Below are 22,466 nucleotides of genomic sequence, written 5' to 3' on the forward strand. Positions count from 1 at the left end.
TGGTTTCAGAGACATTTGTATAGCTCCAGTGTGTAACATTGAGGAGGATCTATTGTCATAAATATAATATTCATAGTGTATAATCAAATGAATATAGGAAAAATCATACCAAAGATAATTTAGTTTCTTTCATTCTGTTGTTGTTGACATTACATTTGCTGAACTTGAGACTTGAGATTTGCAAAGCAATGACTTGATTACTAGATCGGCTTTTTTGGGGGGCGAGTTTCATTGTCACCATAGATTCACCGGAGATACACACTGGACATTTTAAATTAAGGACTAATCTGGACTCAAACACAGACACAGTCCATATTAGCTTTACTCTCTGTGGTTTGTTTCCATAGCCGGTCTGCTCCGACTGAAACTGCTGTTTTGTCATCTACGTCGGTGAATTAAGGATTAAGGATTCTTTGTTGGAAACACTAACAGAGACAATGAGTTTTATTCTGTTTCTGTCCACCCTGAATAAAGTTACAATGATCTGAAGTGATAGTGATATTAGGGCAGTTTGTGGTTAAACTAAAGGTCTATAGAATAACAATCTGAGCTCCTCACTGGCAAAAACAACTTTTAGTGGATGTACTTTAACAGGAGCATTTGTCTGTAGATTTATTCCTACCAAACCAGAGTTGGTGATTGTTGGAAAGACTAACAGAGGCGGGTTTGGTGAGTAGCATCCATTGTTTTGGTTTGTGGCATCTGGTAAATTTTGTATATTAACTCTGAGCTGTCAATCTTCCTGCAGGACTGCACAGAGTCTCTCTAAGAGCAGCAGAATACCAAACAGCCTCCTCTTCCTCCTCCTCCTCCTCCTCCGCTTGGAACTTCAGTTCATCCGTCCATATGCTGAAGAATCACATTAATAACCGCAAGTTTCCCCACAGCGCTGCTCCATCTGGGAGTCTGCTCAAACAGCTGGGAGGCACCAAACTTTAATCAATACAATTACTAAAGAGAGTACCCAGCTACACTTCCTCTATCGCTGTTGTGCTCACATTTATCTTCCAGTCACTCTGGGAATCCTGCAGCATGTAAATAATCTCCACGTAGTTTCACTCAGTTATAATATTTAGTTCTAATAATATAATCAATCTCATCCTCTTCAGCTCAGTGAGGCTCATTCTTATGCATTCATTTCATTTCCTTCAAAATCTGTTGTTCAGCATTAGTTGTATTATTTCTAAGAGGCAGGGTTGATATAAATTCATGTAATATGATACTTACATGTGAAATGCCAAAAAATTCTCACTCACAACTTATCAAAGACTGCAGCTTGGTCAATGGCCCTCTATTTCAACATATGACACTGGATTGATCTCTGGAGGTGGAAGAGTACTAAAAATCTGTACTCAAGTAGAAATACTGTTACAGTTGTGAAATATTACTCCACTACAAGTAAAACTACTTAAGTAAAAGTACAAAATATTCTTTGAGTAGTTACTTTTGAACTGTTGAGTTTTAATACAAAATGGAAAATATCTGCTTAAAGAAAGGTATGAATCATCAAACTAAACAAATGAGAGAACTGTGTCTGTTATAAGCATATGAAAAAAGGTTTTGAACCGATGTACAACCAGTGCCTGAAATGGGCCAATATTCACCAGTCCACATGAATACCTTTATTGCAGTGGTTACCAATCTGGGGGTCGGGACCCCGACTAGGGGTTGCCAAAGCTTCAGGGGGAGGTCACAAAACCAGATTTTAAGGGGACAAGTTTTGTTCCTTTTTGTAAAGAAAAAAAAAGCAGTTGTTTTGATTAATATTTAAGATCTAAACTTAAATATTCAGTTTGGATCCTGCATTAGAAAAGTTGCAGTTAAAACAATTAAAGGGTTAATAGGGTTAATTTGAAAAGTGTCCTGAGATAACTTCTGTTATGAATTGGCGCTATACAAATAAAATTGAATTGAATTGAATTGAATAGAACAATGGTCAAGCAATATTCTCAGGAAATAATCTGCTAAAAAATCATCCAAATCTCTTGTTTTACACAAACGTTCTGCAGTTATTGTGTTCACTATTTGCACTCTAACAAATGATGTGCTGGCTCAATGTAAAAAAATTGATGTAACAATTTGCATGGATATTTTTAAGTTATTTCAACTTAGCTAGTATTGAGTACATGTCACAAAACTTCTCTAGTTAGGCCAACTCAATTACTTTAGTACAAGCAACATGATTTGCCTTGTCCCCTACAAGCTTATTTAAGTTGAACCAACTTAATTTTAATTGTGTTAAAATTACTTCTTTTAGTTATTCTAACTTATAGCTTTTCCTTTCATTCTACTCAGAAATGTCCATGCAAATTGTTACCTTAATTTTTTTTAGTACAAGAACTTATTTATCTAAGTCAGAATTAATCACACATTGAAATTCCAGTTTTATGATCTAACTTTTTATTCAAACACCAGTCAGCATCTCACTTACAGTTACAGGACTGAGTGTATATTGACATTTTAATAGTACACAAAAATGTAGCCTTCATAAAATAAATTAGGAAACTTACAACATAAAATAGCCCTGTAAAACTCTCAGAAAGATTGAACATTTTTACAGTCATGCTCTTGAGACTGATTTGAGTTCTTTTGTATAAAAGTAGATTACTTTGAACTAGGTGTAGTTAATAAACTCAACAGTACACCTACTATACAGTATGTAAACAACACATTGCAAATAACAGTGCAACATTTCCTCTTTAATTTGAGGACAGCTTAAATGTCTCTTTAACTCCTCACATTTTTTTTTAGCACAGCAGTTTATTTTTTGGCAACATTACCTTAGGACTTGCTTTCAGATCATCCAACTCGAGGAATGTCTTTTGAAACACTTCAAAAGTATTTTTCAGTTCTTTTGGGTAGCTGAGGTTGAGTGCGTATATCAGCCCCATTATCAAGGCACAGACTCTGGGAATATCCACATCCGTTAGGACCTCTGTTCCCTCCAGGACGATCTTTGCACGGGCTGCAGGTATGCCACCTCGTGTTGTGACAATCTTCATCAGTTCGCCCGTAATATGCCCGTCACCATCCTGGTAGGTCAGAATCAATATAAATGTTTTAAGGATTTGTAGTGGGAAAATTCCACATAGACACAGTTCTTTTATGTAAACACACCCCCGCTATTTTTTGTTTAATTGTAGAACACATTACACAGCACCACAGTTATCTACTAAAAACATTCACATTTATGTCGACGGGGTTTTTAGACTGCACTTGCTGCTCCAATGGTTGACTAACAAACTGAATGTGGGCTCAGTCACCTACAACGGCCTAGCCATGAAGCTATTGCTGCTCAAACCTTCAACACTACTACAAATTTTAAATAAATTTGAAAGAAACAAAGTTAAACTACTGAAAACCAGTGCCAATTAAAACCTGCCACCATAAAACAAAACTTAACAAACACTAATGTCAGACCGAATTATTACCATTACTGCTAGCTTACACATTACCACTGCTGACCGAGAAAAAGCATCTCGTGTTGTGTAAAACGGTTTCTTGTACTGTCTGCTGATGCAGTTATAAGCTGTTGTGAATAAAACGAGTCAAAATTGTACTCACCAAGCCGTAAAGTTTGCAAACCGCGTTTCTCTAACTCTGTGCTCTGCTCAGTCGTGTCTTCCAACCTTATGCTTCCAACAGGCATGCTGCATGGTCTGTTCGCGCCAAACATGTCCGAGCAGATCAGCCTTGTACCTTTTAAGTTGTGCTAACTGAATCTCTGTGAACCTCTATGTTAAGTTAAGGCAGAAATATCTGTTGAAAATTCATGTATTATTGAGTTAAGACTATTTTATTTATTTTCATTTAGACCAACTTATTAAATTAAGTTATAAACTCATTATAATGTATACACATAACAAACTTATTTTTTTATGCAGAAAAAGCTCTTGATTTTGAGCTATACTTACTTACCCCATAAATCATGGGTTCTGTTTCCGTACAAGCGTCCTTCAGCAGTGGTTTTGTTCTGATGGAGGACGTTACTTGCTGGACTTTGTTGAGACCACCTACAATATTTGGCGAGATCATTGGCCTAGTCTGAGTGCAAATACCAATGAGTACAAGTCAATGGAAAAGATGTTTTTAGGCCTGAGACTGGATTCGAGTACTACAGCACTGCTGCAAACAAACACACAGGAAAGGGTCTGTCTCCATTTGGGTTCTGTTTTCCAAATCTTCAGTCCCTAAATGATTCCCAACTCCTTCGCTGTTCTGGTCAGTCTACATCTTCAATATGTAATATCCAGTTACACTTTCAAAAGAAAGTTTTCGTGGTTAAAGGATTAGCCACAGAAATGACATGGTTAGGTTTAGGAAAAGGTCATAAATTAGGTTATGGCAAAGGAATAGTTGACTTCTGGTTTCACACTGGTCTCCTGAGTCCTGTGTTCGTTGGAGACATCCATCCAGCCCACCTCCTCCCTGGATTCCTCCATTTTTTGGGCAGAAGTTTCACAGACAGATCTGATTTTAAAGAGTCATCCCAGATTAAAAATTCTGCTCTGTGGTATAAAGTCTTCAGGGAGAGGCGAAAGGCCATCCGGACGAGGGATAAGAAAAGATCCCACAGACAGTCTGAAGCTTCGATCAGCTGTGAACAAAAAGAACTCAAAGTCTCCCAGGAGCTTGTTAATGGAGGAGCTTGTTTGGCAGAAGGAGCTGAAGAGCGTGTGCGTTCCTGCAGAGGCTGTTAACCTCTGAACATTAACAGAATAATGGAGCTCAGCCCTCTGACGGACCATACGGGCTGCGTAATGGTCTCTGAAGAGGCCGAAGCAATTAGTCAGAGCTGAACGGATGCTCTCTGCTTTTACAGGAGACGCCGCGACGGACACCTCGACCCCAGAAAGACAGGAAGACGTGTAGATGAAGAGAGGAACAGGAGGAGTGTAGGGAGACACAATAAGAAACTTTAGAGAACAATATGGAAGTGTTGGGAGTAAAACAGCATCCATAAATAATTTGATTAACTGAATTGGATTTTGGACTTTTGGTTAAACAAAAAAGACATTTGAAGACGTCACCTTTGATTGAAGTTGTAAGGGGCATCTTTTACTTTGTGACAATTAACTGACAAATGAAGAATAAATAATAATTAAACAATCAACAGATTAACCTAAAATGGAGAAGAGAACACAAAGCTTTGAGCTGCAGTATCTAGAGACAGACCTCGATGTGTGTCTCTGTCCTGTCTGCAACCAGTCACACAGTAAAACACCAAAGGCTGAATCTCAAAACTCCTTCCTCCACAGTTTTGCTGTTGTCACAGATCGTTACAGTGCTCTGTCTCCCCCGAGTCGACGCTGAACCGCCGCTCTGCTCTGTGTTTTACTGTTTCCATGGTGAAGCTCAGTGTCAGCTGGCGGCGGACCGCGGGCTGAGAGCAGCAAAGATCAGCACTGTGCCGAGTTTGGTTTGTTTACGGCCCTGAGGGACACATGAAAGAGGAGGCGGAGTGAAAAAAGAAACGTCAGAATCAACCGTCAGCATCTTAAAACACAAACTGCACTCATTGTTTTAGCTGGTAGGTTGGTCAACTCTCCAGGCAACCGTTGCTGCTGACTGCAAACATCAAGTCAGTTGCTAAAAGTGTTTCATTCTATTTTTTTTGTGAACAACTTTTTATTGTTTTTAAATGTAAACAAGAACAGCAGTCCGACAACAGTACAGGCATATTAGTAAACTCAAATACCTACAAGAATTAAGTCATTTAATTATGCCTTAAAATTAAAGCACTTTTTGGGGGTCACCTGGTTGAGCCGGTGCCCCATGTACCAGGCCTGAGTCATTGCTGCAGCTGCCATGGTATCGACTCCGACCTGTGGCGCTTTGTCGCTACGGTGGATGCAAAACTCAACCCTGGCCCTATTTAGACACACAGGACAGTATTGTCCTTTCCAGGAACTTTGTTGCCACAGTCTGTACATAATCCCATATGTATACACACAACATTAACACTAAACACAGCACATTTGTACATACATTCAGGTATTTACACATAATGGCTACCAGGGAGCTTTGTTGAGTAAAGCTATGGCAGAAAGGACAAAACTTCTGCACATAGACAGAAAATCTACTGTAACCCACTGCCCAGTGTGTAAGTAGTAATGGGTGTAGGGCAGGAGTTTAAATTTAGTGGTTGCTACAGTCACCAAAAATGGCATGTTCAATGCAAGGGAACAATATGATTCAAACTTATTTCTTTGGAAAATAAACAACCAACATGTTCCACAGATTTATACAAATGAAGTTGTACAGTGGAGCAATAATTATTTGATCCTTTGCTGATTTTGTAGGTTTGCCCACTTACAAAGAATGGAATTGTATATAACTTTAATCAGAGGTACATTTTAACATTGAGACAGAATATCACAAAGAAATCCAGAATAACAACATTGTAAAAATGTTATATATTTATTATCATATTTTCTCATGAAATAAGTATTTGATCCATGGAATTATAGGACTTAATACTTGGTAGAGAAACCTTTGTTGGTAAGCACAGAGGTCAGACGTTTGTTGTAGTTTTTCACCAGGTTTGCACAGGTCTTGGGAGGGATTTTGGTTCACTCCTCTTTGCAGATCCTCTCCAAATCCTTAAGGTTCCGAGGCTGTCGCTTGGCAACTCGAAGCTTCAGCTTTCTTCACAGATTTTCTATGGGACTTAGGTCTGGAGACTGGCTAGGCCACTCCAGGACCCTAATATGCTTCTTTTTGAGCCACTCCTTTGTTGCTTTGGCCATATGTTTTGGGTCATTGCTCTCACTGAGGGAAGGACATTGTTGCCCAACATTTGTCAGTACATGGCCCCATTCATCCTCCCCTCGACACGGTGAAGTCATCCTGTCCCCTTAGCTGAGAAAAACCCCCCAAAGCATAAGGTTTCCACCTCCATGCTTCACAGTGGGGATGGTGTTCTTGGGGTTGTACTCAGCATTTCTCTTCCTCCAAACACGGCGAGTCGAGTTGATGCCAAATAGCTCTCTTTTTGGAATCTACTGTTGGAATGTGATTGATTGTGTGGACAGGTGTCTTTTATACAGCTACATAATGATGTAACAAGTTGACACAGATGTTTTGGGTAATGAGTTGCGATTAGCAGTGCTTCTTAATGGAAAACTAACTGGTCTGTGGGAGCAATAATTGCTGGTTGGTAGGGGATCAAATACTTATTTCATGAGAAAATATGATAATACATTTATAAAATGTATATGATGTTGTGATTCTGGGTTTTTTGTGATATTCTGTCTCTCAATGTTAAAATGTACCTCTGATTAAAATGATACACAATTCCATTCTTTGTAAGTGGGCAAACCTACAAAATCAGCAAGGGATCAAATAATTATTGCTCCCACTGTATAAATTGTTCGAAAATATACAAATGCATAATATTCACTTCAAAACAATAAATAAAATACTATAAATGTATATATTGTCACAATTAATGTTTATGTGCAGTCAAATAAAAAGAATAGGTATTTCTCATTAATCATAAAATATGTGTATCAATTAAGTATCAATTAAACATTTCAATAATCACTAAACACACAATTATCTATCTGTGGCTCAATTCCTGTCTGCACATATTGTGATATGCAGGTGCAGTATTAGGAGCAGGACTTAGGAAGGGTCAGTTAGGTGGGAGTTATCATTGAGTTAGCATTGGTAGCATTAGGCTACTCACTTACACAAGCTAGCTATTAAACAAGCTAACTTGTTGTTTCAAAGTTTTCTTTCGTGTTATTAGCTCACATTACAGTGACACACAGAAGACAGACAGTAATGCTGCTACAAAGATTAGCTGTTTTGTGAGAATTATCCTCACAGTTTGATGTTGGTCTCTGTCTAATGGGATTGGTTTGGAGGAAACTGCCGGCTGTATATAATCTTCACAAACAGCGAGTTTGCTCAACGCTGCAGAAAATCAAAGATGAATGAAACTGTGAGAGGATTCAGCCGCCAGCAGCTTTGTTTGCAGTTTCCTGCCGGGAGCTAATTAACCAAAGAGTTAATCAGCAGACGAGTCCTGAGACAACAGATTACAATCAGGACAAAACAAAATGTCCGACCAGCTCTTTCAGGAGGAACAACCCTCGCTTCTCTTTTTTTCTCCTCCCACCCTTACTCCTCCTCCATGTTCAACTATCTTGTATCTTGTTCTTCCTCCTCTCGATTAGTGATTTTCTCAAACTGCTTCTTCTTCATATTGTTGTTTTCTCTTCCTGCCTTCTCCTTCATGTTGTTGTTTTCTCCTCCTATTCAACGTCCCCCTCCTGCATTTCATCCTTTTCTCCTCCTCTCACCGCTCCTCCTCCTCCATTTGGTTTCATCCTTTTCTCCTCCTCTCACCGCTCCTCCTCCTCCATTTGGTTTCATCCTTTTCTCCTCCTCTCACCGCTCCTCCTCCTCCATTTGGTTTCATCCTTTTCTCCTCCTCTCACCGCTCCTCCTCCTCCATTTGGTCATTTTATCAACTGCTTCCTCTGTCTTCAGGATGTCTTGCTTTCTCCTCCTGTTTCACCTCCTCCTCCTACATGTTATCTACTTCTCTTCTGTAAATATCGTCTCCTCTTACTCCTCCTCCATGTTGAAATATCTTGTATGTTCGTGCTCGTTCTCTTTTATTTGGACATTTTCTTGAACTCCTCCATCTAAATGTTTCTCCCTTCCTTCTCTGGACCACCATCACCTCTTTCTCTCCATCTCTGAATCCTCTTTTTATGTTGTCTCCTTCTGCTCCTCTTCCTACTTTGTTTTCATTTTCTCCTCCAGTCATCATTATCTCATCTGCATCCTCTCCCATAATGTCTTCATTCTCCTTCCTGTTATCTCCTCCTCCTCCTCAGTGATGAAGCCACTAAAGTCTCATTGTTGTTCTCTTTGTTTGTAATAAATCTCCCGCGCGCCTCCTCCTCTCTGACTCACACTGACTAAAGGAGACAAAAGAGAATGAAAGACGTTGTTGAGTCACTTTGGAGGTTTCAAAGCAGAGAAATGGATTAAAGAGCTCAAACTGTCTGAAACCAATTGATTCTTCCTTCCTGAATAGAAACAATAAAATAATAAAAGAAATAACTGGACTTGAGTTCAATATAATCATTGTTACTGAAATCCAGTTCAGCATTGAAGAATTATGGCCATCAGGCCACATCTTCAAAAGTTTAGTAACCAAATGCAGACAAACAATAACAGATACCAAACCCAAACCTATAAGTCCTGTCCAGCTTCATCTAAACATGCTTTGTACTGATTTTGGTAAAGATTAGATACATTTGTGCCAAAAGAAGCAAAAAAAATGTCTAAAAAAAAAATCTGAAATGGCAGAATGTTTTTAAAGTGTGAATGGGCGTGGCCTATATCAGAAATACTGGCTTCATCTGATTACAGTAAAACATTTATGGTCATTGTGGACCGATATTTGGCCAATCTTAATGCCGTTCAAAACTTGTTATATCTACTATCAAAAGAATGTTTGTGTGGATTTTAGTAGAATTTGAGTGAAAACTTGGGAGATATAGATGTTAGTTGATTTTGCATATTTTGAAAAAAAATAGGGCGAGGGACTTTTGAATAGACCATAGGTTACAGTGAGACAACCCTTTGTCACAATTAGCAGGATTTACTTAGATATTTACATTTTGGGAATTTGAAACACTTAATAACAGACCACATGGTGCTATTAAATACATGAGTTATGTTTGTATAGTTGGAGATGTTACCTTGCAGCCTGTGAGATCTTTTTCTTCAAGGCTTGTGGGTTCTCCACTCAGTAGCACTAACATAAATGAACATGAAACTGACATCAATGAAAAAACAGTAGAATTTGAATCTGAATTGGTGAAATGTTCCTTTAATGCTGCAGGATCAGTGTGATACTAATACTCTCTGAGTATTACAAAGCTTTTATTTAACTCTCTCTCACGTGTGTGAGGTTGTCTCTTTAAACACACTGCAGTGATACTGCGCTTTGCTCCAACATGAAACTGAGCTCTAGTACAAACTGATGTGAAGTGAAATCCCTTCTGGAGCTGCTGATGTTCATTCTGTATTCATCCAGCACACAGCCAGGTTACTTCTTCCTGCAGATAAAATGAGAGCGACTCAGCTGGCTTTCATCACATTCACAGCTCAGCAGAATCACAGAAACAACATCACAGGATTCAAAAACCACGTTAGAGAGAGAAAAAAAATGTACAAATGATCCTCAGAGTCTGAGGACTGTTTGATGGATCAACTCCACACTGTGATCCCACTTTAAAGATATCTTGATTACAAACAGCAGTTCCTCAAAACGAGCATTTTCAAAGTTTCTAACCCATTTCTGATTTAACCCCCAGCTGGAGTCTCTACATGTGTTATATTGTCAGTGGTGGAAGAAGCACTCAGATCTTTACTGAAGTGAAAGTGACAATACCACAGTGGAAAAATACTGCATGTGAAAGCACCACAGCGTTGTACTGAAGATGATTTCAGGGTAAAAAATGAAATGAAAGATAAAGATGCTGAAACTCTCCGACACTGTTGATGACCTCTTGTCTGAGGGGAAGCCTTTCTGCACTTTGCAGTATTTCTGTACAGGGGTATCCTGTTTCAGCAGTTAGAGCATCTTCACTAAAGTCAACATCTGTATGTATTATTAACAGAGCAGGAATCTGCCCTTCATCTTCATCAATAATGCAGAGAGGTATGAAGATGAGCTGAGAGGACCGGAAGAGTTAGGAAGAGCTTTTCTTTTTGATGGCTAGCAGTTTCCCCCTACTTCCAGTCTTTGTGCTAAGCTAGGCTAATCCCAACAGACAAAGATGAAACTGACTGACTCTGCTGTCCAAAATCATCATCAGCAAATATAATCCTAATTATCATTACTATTACTACCAGTTCAGTATTATGTGGTACTGCAGTTCTGTGTGGGGTTTGTCCAAGTGGTGTTGCCATACTCAGTAGGTGATTTGTTCAGTTTTCAGAGGGAGATTGGCTCTACTATACTGTACTATACTCTTTAATTAACCCGCTATATAAGCAATAGTTTAGAGAATATTATAGATCCAAGATCAAACTGACTGAAGGCTGCAGTTACAATGCCTTTGTCATGACTCAGGATTGGATCCATATGCAAGACAGCACAGGCAACAGGAAGACTTTGGTGATTGCATGAAGATAACTTACAGATATTCAGGCAGGAAACATATACTAGTCCAAAGCAAAAGCCAAAACATCCCATAATGCAACACAGGAGAAAAACAACCAGGGACAAAACCAAGAGCAAAGCATCATGGGACAAAATGAACTGACAACTGAAAAAGACTAAATACACAAAGAACTGATAAACCAAGGAAACACAGGTGAACCTAAACAGGGCGGGAAAACAATGAGAACCGGAGGGAAAGCTGCATACTCTTATTCTGATTGATCTGATCTTGGTGAGTAAATAAGCCGTTTATCTACAGGAACAATATGTGTTGGAACAGGAGATGCATTAACAGAAAGGCTGTTCAAAACTTGTTGTTTGAATATATTTTGTCAAAGTCACAATGAGTAAGAAAAAGCTCAAATTCTGTTTCATTATTGTAACGATTCTCAAAGACACTGTATGAATTTCTGTGGTTAAACCCCAAAAACGTTAATGCACATGGCGTTTGTTATACTCTAACTGTTTCACAATATATTGGGTTTTTATTCTATTAAATTGCAATATATCACAATATATTGGATCGTACCTCCTGTGTCGTATCACCAGATTCTTGCCAATACACAGCCCTACTGCGGGTTCCACTCGACCTCCGCAGGACGCCAGGGAGCTCGGATCCCGTTAATACCTGCTCACAGGTCTACTTCTGTTTATGTTTGTTCATTTTGGTCTCAAAAGCCTTTTGCTGACACTTTTACTAACATACTGATCGGCTCCGGTGGGTTTTATATCAGCCGGATTTACCATTTCTATCACGAGCTGCCTCTTCTGAATCCGTCCCTACAATCCAGAGAGCCTTAAATAGGAAGATTTCCTTATGAGGTCTGGCAGTAACAAAGAGCAGATTGATGGATTTAACAGCTGATAAAGGTGATAAAGGACTCTCTGCCCTCAGGCATTCACTACCTGACACATTTCTGATATTCTGAAGCATTTACAACAACCCCCAAACTACTGAGCACATGACCCCCCCATTCAGAAACGCAGTAACCAGTAACTCCTCCTGTCCCAGCTTCAATGTGCACACTGAGTTGGATTTACAACGACGGCCCATACATGTCACTTTTGTTGTTTTAAGAAAGAGCAGGTGGTGTAAACTGATCAGCTCACTGAGGTTAAGTAACATACACTCCTTGGAGGAAAACTTGTGCCAAACTCCATTGACAAACTATCCTATTTAAGACTTTTTTGCTATTTGGCCACGGTTTGCATTCTATAAAGACAGACTGGAGACATTGTCTAGTTACTAAGAGTACATTCTCCACTTCGGCATAAACCTGAGTCACCAAACTGTTAGTGTTTTAATTATATATCGGTTTATTGTGTTGTTTCACAAACATGGCTCCCATTGCCACCAATTAGAATTTGATTACATTTAGAATTTGGTAAATTCTAAAGGGAGTTCTGAATGAACAATAAAGTTGTTGTTTTGTTGTTTTTCAGCAGTGATTAACAATGGTGACACGGAGAGATGACGATGGCCAATCAGGAGACCAGCCAATTGAACTGCATCAGCTGTCACCATGATAAAATAAAGCAGTAAAATAATGTACAAAAACATTAATAATTCATAAATATTAACCTCAACTTTCACTTACTTACCTTTTCAACAGCTTCTAACCATAGATAGACAGACAGACGGATAGATGTAATCATCATCACTCTGTGTCCTGCAGCGCCCCCCGCTGGATGAAGCCTGATAATACACCACACACTCTGGCTCTACACTGACTTTATTGGGCAGTGGTTCAGATGCTGCAGGTTGAACAGAAAGTTGTGCCAAACTCCATTGAAAATGTGTCGTATTTAAGACTGCCTTGGTATTTTGGTAGAAACGGGCTGAAAGAGGAAGATTTTCATATGAAGTCTGGCACGAAGTCTCCTTTTATATCAGCTGAATAAACTGTAAGACTACACTCATTTGTTTGACATCTTATATTAAACTCTTGTGGACTCCTGTTGTTTTAAAGTGGACGATTTTTAAATGAAGTCTGGCATGAAGTCTCAGAACACAGAGGTGTAAACTGTCCTTAAGCCTGCTAAATGTTTGTTTTCCTTGCATGCAGTGAAACTCACAGCCATCGCAGCCCATTTAACATCTAATATGGGTTACAGTGACAGAGACAGTGATGATGTCATCATGATGTCATCAGATGGGGGGGTATTTTGGGAATACTGATTAATGCCAGTTGCTATAGAAAACAGGACAGTTTAAAGTCTAACATTTAACAACATGTTGTCTTTTCTTCCAGACCTTGTATGGAAGCCCAATTTCTGCCAGGAAAATAATACATTACGTTTCAAAATAGTTTTATTTATTTTTATCTTATTTTAATATTGGGGGTGTTTATCAAGGGCAAGATTAAAGATGTTCAGTATAGGTATTACAATACAAACACACTGACTCACAGCCATGTAGACATCCCATTCTCAATAAACATGTGCACGCTGACAAAGACTAAAAGTACATTTCCTGTCAGACATTTTGTATTTTTTTATATGACATGACATTATAGTGAGGCAGTATCACGCACTGCAATAATTCAATTTTATTTGTATATCGCCAATTCATAACAGAAGTTATCTCAGGACACTTTTCAAATAGAGCAGGTCTAGACCGAACTCTTTAAAAGATTAATTACAGAGACCCAACAGTACCACCATGAGCAAGCACTTGGCGACGGGGGCAAGGAAAAACTGCCTGTTAAAAGGCAGAAACCTAGGACAGACCCAATACCACTTCTATGTGTGAAGTGATGCTGCTGCTTCAACCTCTCTGGATCATCAGGACACAGCGGATCCTCCAACACAACCTCCTTCCTCACCGCTCACAGTCTGACTGAGATCACAAACATCTGAGGAGAGAAGGAGACAGGACAGCAGAGATAAATCAGTGTTTACAAAGACTCCCTCCATCAGCACATCCAGTATAAAGAGCAGCAGGATCTGAACACATCATTACTGTGCTGACCCCTCCAACCTCTGGTTAGTCTGGGTCTTTTTATTTATGCGGGGGCCGCATTTTTTCAAATCCGCCGCACTTTCGCCACATAAATTGCTGATTTCCGCGCAAAATACGCGGGGCTTGCATGATTTCATAATCCCCGCATTTTCGTTGCATAAAAGTCACATATATCTTAGCAGAAAGTTGAAAAATGTTTACTTCACACAAGAGTAGCCATTTTCCCCTGTTGCCATGGGAACGTTATAAAGGGACGTAATTACGCAACGTGACCATCATCGAAAAGCTGCAAACCCCGCGATGAAGCCGCAGTTTTTGCAAGTTCCCGCAATTTCATTGCATAAAATTGCATAAATATCCCGCATATTCGCATTTTAAGAAAACGTGCCGATTTTTTGCCCGCAACAAAACAAAACTCCGCGTTTTTCTGGAAGGACTGACTACACTACTGATCTCACTGACTTACATATACATATTATGATTTGTGACCGTGAATATTGTTTAATTAAACTTTTGTTTAAAACATTTAAATTCTCTGTGTGGTCTCCCTCCTTTGTCATAACCCTAGAGCAGGTTCATGAAAAAGTGGGGGCTCGTCAAAAACTAAATAGTTTGGTAAGTACATTTTTTTGTTTAGTTTGTAGTAGTGGCAATTGGATTGTTGACTTTCCCGATGTTTAACATTTTTGGAAAGGTTTGTTTTGGTGCCATTTGTTCGCTTAGGTAAATTGTTCTGGGAGATGCGCACAGATTTTTGAGTTTTGGTTTTTGAAGATAGGGCGCTCTGATAGCTCGTTTTTGTTGCAGTGTGGGTTCTTAGTAAATGGATTTGGAAAAAAAAATGTTGGCGTCCTTTTCCCATGTTAGGTTTCAGACAGCGGGTTCTGTTTGGGCAATCCGTTGGTTTTTGTTTTTGTAGTGTGCTGGTGAATGTGGGTAGAGCATTGCTCAGGAACACCTCAGTGGATTCTGGGAGGGTCGCTGGTTAACCAGTTGCTTTCCCACACCACTGATTTCGAGTGTGTAAGTACCCCCCACAATTAACCACCTGAAGACTAGGGTTGAGTTAGTTAGTTTGTTGAGTGAGATAGATTGGGGGATTGGACTCCAGGTTCGTGCCGTTTGAATTTTAAACCTACACTTTTGCGTTATACTCAGAGGAAGCTGCTTTTGTAATATAGGTTCTATTGTCAAAGATTTTATTGAGACTCCTTCAGTGGAGCTATTGGATAAGTGTACAAAAGGACCAATTATTGAAGATTGCTAAACACTTGTGATGTTGAGGTAACTGATAAAAGTTTGAAGGAAAACATAAAAACATGAAGTGTCGTCTGTGGCAGTGACACCTGAGGCATTTACGTTTGAACAGCAAAAGGAATTTTTGTTAATCAAGCTTGAACATGAACAGTTGATGCAGCATAAACTCTTGGAACTAGAAGTCATGAAACAAAAAAACAGTATAGACTGCAGCTAATTGGAGAGGGAAAGCTGTCTGGTGGGGTTGCTGTCGAGGGAGAAAATCTATTTAAGATGGAAATAACCTGAAATTGCTTCCCAAGTTCCCAGAAGAAGATCCAGACCTATTCTTCTTTGTTTGAGTGAGTGGCAGAGTCCAGGAATTAGTCTGATGAGGAATGCACGCTACTCTTACAATGTGTCTTCACGGGTAAAGCGCTGGAGGCTTTTGCTTCTCTGACTGTAGCTGAAAGTAAAAGGTATAACGTTGTTATGACTGCAGTTTTGCACGCATATGAGCTTGTTCCTGAAGCCTATCATCAACATTTTAGGAGTGCAAGGGAGAAGGAACATCAGACTCATGTTGAGTTTGGACGAGATTTGGTGGTTCAGTTTAATCGCTGGTGTTCTGCTTCAGACGTTACGTTTAGAGAGCTGGCTGATGTGGATGCAGTGGAGCAATTTAAAAATTGTGTGCCAGATAATATTGCAACATATATCACTGAACGAAAAGTTAAAACGCCCCAGGAAGCGGCAGTGTTGGCTGACGAATACACCCTGACCCACAAAAATAAGTTTGGCGAAAGCAGTGTTGATGCGCGGCAGGGCAGTACAGCAGCAGCACGTGGTAAGACCATATCTTCCAGGCCTGAGCATGGCACATGGCGGAAAAATAATTCGACTGAGACGTGGATTACTGCCACCGTAAAGGGCACTGGAAAAGTGAGTGTCCTGTTCTTGAGGAAAAATTTAAGTTTTCAGCTAGTACCCAAGTAAAACCTGCTGCTTTGGCTGCCTCCATTTCACCAGCCCAGTTGGTGTTCATGTTCAACAGTCACCCTGAAGCCCTTTGTCCCTTGGTTTGTAAGTCTGAAAGCCAAGGTAATTAAATGGTAAATGGACCTGTATAGCGCCTTGCTAGTCTTCCGACCACTCAAAGCGCTTTTACACTACGTGCCACATTTACCCTTTCACACACATTCACTCAGTGATGGCAAAGTCCATCGAACAGAAACTAACTCATTCATACACCGATGCTGTGCATTGGGAGCAATTTGGGGTTCAGTATCTTGCTCAAGGATACTTCGACATGTGGCCGGAGGAGCCGGGGATCAAACCAACAACCTTCCGATTAGGAGACAACCCGCTCTGCCTCTGAGCCATAGCCGCCCATATTACTCAGTGTATATTTTGGATGGTTATGTGTCCCTGCCGGGGACCAACAATGTGGAAGTTAAAATTTTGAGAGACACAGGAGCCAAACACTTGTTTGTAAGTCGGTTCTGACCTTCTCCTCAGAGATATTGGAGATATTGTTTTGATGCTAGGTATGGGTCTTTACAAACGGCTGATTTGCAATCATTCTCCCTCTCTCCTTCCAGTCAGCAGGTTCCTGGTTTGTTGCTGTCTTTGGTTTTCTGATAGTCTTTTGGTATTTGGAGATATGCATTACCTTTTTCCACACAGTCTTCACCCAAGTCCACACACACTCAATACACTACTGATCTCACTGATTTACATATACATGTGATTTGTGACCGTGAATATTGTTTAATTAAACTTATTTTTGTTTAAAACATTTAAATTATGTGTGGTCTCCCTCCTTTGTCATAACCCTAGAGCAGGTAGATAAAGCTGATAAAAACCACAGTCTCAGTCACATTTGAATGTTTCATCTGAAATCTTACAGGACAAATGTGTAAATATTCAAACTATTTGGACAAACAAGAGACAAATGGACAGATATATATCTGATGTTAAAGGTCCTACATGTTCATACAAAGACTGAACACCTACACATCAGCTGTGAGTACTGGACTCCAGCAGAGGTCCTGGTCTGTACAAAGACCACATGGTCACTAAATGTAATGATGCTTATTTGCAGGCTTCAGTCAGACTGATCTCAGAGCTGTGACAAAGACCAACTGATCAGTTGTTTAGTGTAGAAATGAGAGAACAAACAGTGTGAGATCAGACTGGATGAATGAGGACCACTGTCTCTATACATCTTGTAATGCTGTCAGCTGGAATCCAGCTTTATTTCCTGAACACATGAACACAACAACAACAGTCGTCTTCACATCAACTCAAACACATGATCACAACAAGCGTCTGTCTGTCTGTCTGTCTAATCCTGAAGCCTGTCCCCATTCTCCTCACAGCTTCACTGAGGAAAGCAGCAAATACTGGATCTGTGTTTAGTCCAAGACTGCTGGAACCAGCATGGACTGACTCAGACCCTCTACTGACCTCAGAGTCTGCAGTCTACAGTGTGGACTCTCCACAAGATCAGACAGCAGCTTCACTTCTGAGTCATTCAGGTTGTTGAAACTCAGGTCCAGCTCTGTCAGATGGGAGGGGTTGGACTTCAGAGCTGAGACCAGAGAAGAACAGCTGATCTCTGACAAACTGCACTCCCTCAATCTGAATAAAGAATAAAAGATGTGAGTTTATAATGAAACAGTTCAGTCAGTAGAAACATCACACAGCTTCATAATATAATTCAAAAAAGTTATTGTCTGACAGTTGAAATAAAGATGATTTATTTATTCTTTGTGTTAATTCATTTATGTTTATGGATGATTTAAACCACAAGGTGGCCTTTAATGTAAAATCAAGAGCTGAAGAGGTTCACAGTGAATTATTCAGTGTAGAAACCACTGAAGAAGAAAACAGACTTTAGCATTAAGATACTCAGTGTGGATCAGTATAACATCAACCTGTCTGCACTTTACTGTCAGCACAACTTTAACATCACATTCATTTCAGCACAGAAATAAAAACATGGTGTCTGACCTCAGAGTCTCCAGTCTACAGTGTGGACTCTCCAGAAAACCACACAGCAGCTTCACTCCTGAATCCTGCAGGTTGTTGTTACTCAGGTCCAGCTCTCTCAGATGGGAGGGGTTGGACTTCAGAGCTGAGACCAGAGAAGAACAGCTGATCTCTGACAAACTGCAGCGACTCAAACTGAATAAAGAATAAAAGATGTGAGTTTAGAAGACAATGTTCCTGCTTGAAATCATTCAGTGTTTAATAATCTGTTCAGAGCTGAAGAAGGTTTACAATGTACAAGTTTAAAGAATAAATGATGAAGATAAAATCATTTATAATCCAATCAGATGTGTTCAGGTTTTTAATGTGTAGATCAACACAGAGAGCTAATGCTACGCTACGAGTCAGAGAGCTAATGCTACGCTACGAGTCAGAGAGCTAATGCTACGCTATGAGTCAGAGAGCTAATGCTACGCTACGAGTCAGAGAGCTAATGCTACGCTACGAGACAGAGAGCTAATGCTACGCTAGGACTCAGAGTCAGTGACAAACAGTAAATATAATGTGACAGAATGTTTAACCAGACTAGCTCGCTATCAGCCAGGTCATTGTCCCCAAATCAATGTGCAGATTTGGACCAACGATAGGACATGTGCACTGACGGCCGCAGCCTGAAGTAGCGAGTTGAACAGCCAATGGGATGTGAGTATCAGTGAGTTCAGAGGGGGGGGTCGGGCTGTGGTGTTCAGAGGATGAAGGACGACACTCAGTGCTGTCAGATAGATTTATGAGATATTCACATTCTGTTTGAATTCAGTTGATATCATTCATTAAGAACGGTGAACAGACAGTTTCACTGGAACATCTCAGTAGCTGTCCTACAGCAGGACGTAATGGACACCCAGCAGCCAATCACAATGCAGGATTCACACACACCATGGTATAAGGATCAACATCAATTAGGTTGAGTTGTTAATGAAAGATATCAGATCTACAACAGTAACAGAGAGTCAGTGAACTGACCTCAGAGTCTCCAGTCTACAGTGTGGCCTCTCCAGAAAACCACACAGCAGCTTCACTCCTGAATCCTGCAGCTTGTTGTAACTCAGGTCCAGCTCTCTCAGATGGGAGGGGTTGGACTTCAGAGCTGAGACCAGAGAAGAACAGCTGATCTCTGACAAACTGCAGTAACTCAATCTGAATAAAGAATAAAAGATGTGAGTTTAGAAGACAATGTTCCTGCTTGAAATCATTCAGTGTTTAATAATCTGTTCAGAGCTGAAGAAGGTTTACAATGTACAAGTTTAGAAAATGGAAACTCCAAACACCTGAACCCAACAAGATGCAGGTTGCAAACTGTAAAATACAAAGAGGTAAAAAGAGCTCTCATTAATATTAATGAAAACGTGCTGCTGCTTCAATAAAGACGTAGTGACTTCAGCTCTTAACCTCTGCCAGCTCCACCAGTGGCTCCATCTATACAAACTCATGTTGTGCAGCCAAACACAAAGAAAAAGCCACAGAAAGTGATTGAAGATTTGATTCTATTAAAGATAAAATGCTGTCATCTTGAGTGTAAATATTCAGTCCGTAGAAACGTCACATATCATCAGAAAGGTTTGGAACAAGCTGATATGTTTGTTCCTGTCTGACAGAGAAGGAAACATGCCTCTGTTTTTATTCAAATGAGGGAAAGATGAAAATGAAATGATGAAGCGTTTAAGAGAGAATCAACCAGTGTTGTATTATTAATGTGATATTATATATGTTGGAAATATGAAGCTCAACAAGGTGTTCATTGTGAATCAGCATCAAATCTAAAATCTAATCTGAGAATCCTCAAAGATCTGAAAGCTTTGGAATAAAGTTCTGAAAGTATGAACTATAGTTTAACATGAAATATTACAATTGGATTACCAACAACAAGTGGCATCAGTTTTCTGTGAGCAGTTGCGGAACTGGACTTTTATACAACATAGGATTTGACCTCATAAACATCAGCATCTCAGCACAAAATAAAAAATGGCGTCTGACCTCAGAGTCTCCAGTCTACAGTGTGGACTCTCCAGAAAACCAGACAGTAGCTTCACTCCTGAATCCTTCAGGTTGTAGTTGTCACTCAGGTCCAGCTCTCTCAGATGGGAGGGGTTGGACTTCAGAGCTGAGGCCAGAGAAGAACAGCTGATCTCTGACAACCTGCAGCGCCTCAATCTGAATAAATAATAAAAGTGATGTGAGTTTAGAAGACAATGTTCCTGCTTGAAATCATTCAGTGTTTAATAATCTGTTCAGAGCTGAAGAAGGTTTAGAATGTACAAGTTTAGAAAAAGCTTTAGATTAGTGTCTATCTGGAATTCAATTAAATTTTATTTGTATAGTGCCAATTCATAACAGAAGTTATCTCAGTACCACCATGAGCAAGCACTTGGAGACAAGGGCAAGGAAAAACTGCCTGTTAAGAGGCAGAAACCTAGGACAGATCCTTCGGCTCTAGGTGGGTGGTCGTCTGCCTCGACCAGTTGGTGGGGGGGGAGGAGAGAGAGAGAGAGAGAGAGAGAGAGAGAGAGAGAGGAGGAGAGAGAGAGGAGAGAGAGAGAGAGAGAGAGAGAGAGAGAGAGAGAGAGAGATATGCACAGCAACAACAGTAGCAACAACTACACTAATAGTAGTGACTGAAGATGATGAACATGAAGATGATGACGACGACAGCAACGATGGGGGACAACAGTAATAATAACAATAACATCAGTGATATTAGCAATGGCAGTCAAGCAGGACCATGGCAGGAGGCTCCACCAGGATCCATGAGAACCTGCGAGACGAGAAAGCACAAGAACTCCGGGGAAGAAGTAAAGTTAGTAACATGCATTAATGGAACATGAATGAGTGCAGAAAGAGAGAGGAAGAGAGGAGCTCAGTGCACCATGGGCAATCCCCAGATAGTCTAGCCCTATAGCAGCATAACTAAGGGATGGTTCAGGACTCACCTGATCCAGCCCTAACAATAAGCTTTATCAAAGAGGAATGTCTTAAGCCTACTCTTAAATGTGGAGAGTGTGTCTGCCTCCAGAACCACAACTGGAAGCTGGTTCCACAGGAGAGGAGCTTGGTAACTGAAGGCTCTGGCTCCTGTTCTACTTTTAGAGACTATAGGAACCACAAGTAGCCCAGCATTCAGAGAACGTAGTGTTCTAGTGGGGTAATAGGGTACTATGAGCTCTTTAAGATATGAAGGGGCCTGACCATGAAGAGCTTTATAGGTGAGGAGGAGGATTTTAAATTCTATTCTTAATAAATCCTACAGTTTTCTGACTAACACCAATCCAGTTTGAGTACAGACCAAATCTGGAGCCAAATCATTCAGACTACTTAAACAAGAGCTGTTGTGATTTGTGCTCAGACAAACCCAGAAAGCAAAAGAACTGAAGGAGATTTAAAACTTCTGTTATATTTGGCAGATATACACAGAGCAAACACATGAACTGACCTCAGAGTCTCCAGTCTACAGTGTGGACTCTCCTGTCCAGCAGACAGCAGCTTCACTCCTGAATCCTCCAGGTCGTAGTTGTCACTCAGGTCCAACTCTCTCAGATGGCAGGGGTTGGACTTCAGAGCTGAGGCCAAGACTTCACAGTGAGTCTCTGAGAGTCCACAGTCAGAAAGTCTGTGAATACAGAGAATATAACCTTTAAAATAAAATCTGATTGCATTTAGATCACAAAGCAAATAAAGACACACATACAGTGGGTACGGAAAGTATTCAGACCCCTTTAAATTTTTCACTCTTTGTTTCATTGCAGCCATTTGCTAAAATCAAAAAAGTTCATTTTATTTCTCATTAATGTACACTCAGCACCCCATCTTGACAGAAAAAAACAGAAATGTAGAAATTTTTGCAAATTTATTAAAAAAGAAAAACTGAAATATCACATGGTCATAAGTATTCAGACCCTTTGCTCAGTATTGAGCTACTACAGCCATGAGTCTTCTTGGGAATGATGCAACAAGTTTTTCACACCTGGATTTGGGGATCCTCTGCCATTCTTCCTTGCAGATCCTCTCCAGTTCTGTCAGGTTGGA

The 22,466-nt window shown here is 40.1% G+C and overlaps 2 protein-coding genes across 16 annotated transcripts in view; both read right to left on the reverse strand.

Moving 5' to 3' along the window:
- The window catches only part of LOC127362766 (uncharacterized), a 143,288-nt gene that overhangs the window by 109,017 nt on the left and 11,805 nt on the right, over positions 1-22,466 (reverse strand). The gene's annotated exons all lie outside the window — the stretch shown is intronic.
- The window catches only part of LOC127362763 (NACHT, LRR and PYD domains-containing protein 12-like), a 28,350-nt gene continuing 19,371 nt past the window's right edge, over positions 13,488-22,466 (reverse strand). For 5 of the 15 annotated variants that reach the window (XM_051398912.1, XM_051398913.1, XM_051398909.1 and 2 more), the window contains 6 exons: positions 21,874-22,050; positions 20,421-20,597; positions 19,410-19,583; positions 18,408-18,581; positions 17,862-18,035; positions 13,488-14,049 (listed from right to left, as the gene is read on the reverse strand). In XM_051398912.1, coding sequence (XP_051254872.1) covers positions 14,040-14,049; positions 17,862-18,035; positions 18,408-18,581; positions 19,410-19,583; positions 20,421-20,597; positions 21,874-22,050 — 886 coding nt within the window. In that variant the 3' untranslated portion in view covers positions 13,488-14,039. Of the gene's footprint in view, positions 14,050-16,380; positions 16,482-17,861; positions 18,036-18,407; positions 18,582-19,409; positions 19,584-20,420; positions 20,598-21,873; positions 22,051-22,466 lie in introns of all 15 variants that reach the window. The other 10 variants (XM_051398917.1, XM_051398910.1, XM_051398918.1 and 7 more) reach the window with 10 other exon arrangements.

The sequence above is a fragment of the Dicentrarchus labrax genome, unplaced genomic scaffold (genome assembly GCF_905237075.1).
Source record: "Dicentrarchus labrax unplaced genomic scaffold, dlabrax2021, whole genome shotgun sequence".
NCBI lineage: Eukaryota > Metazoa > Chordata > Actinopteri > Moronidae > Dicentrarchus > Dicentrarchus labrax.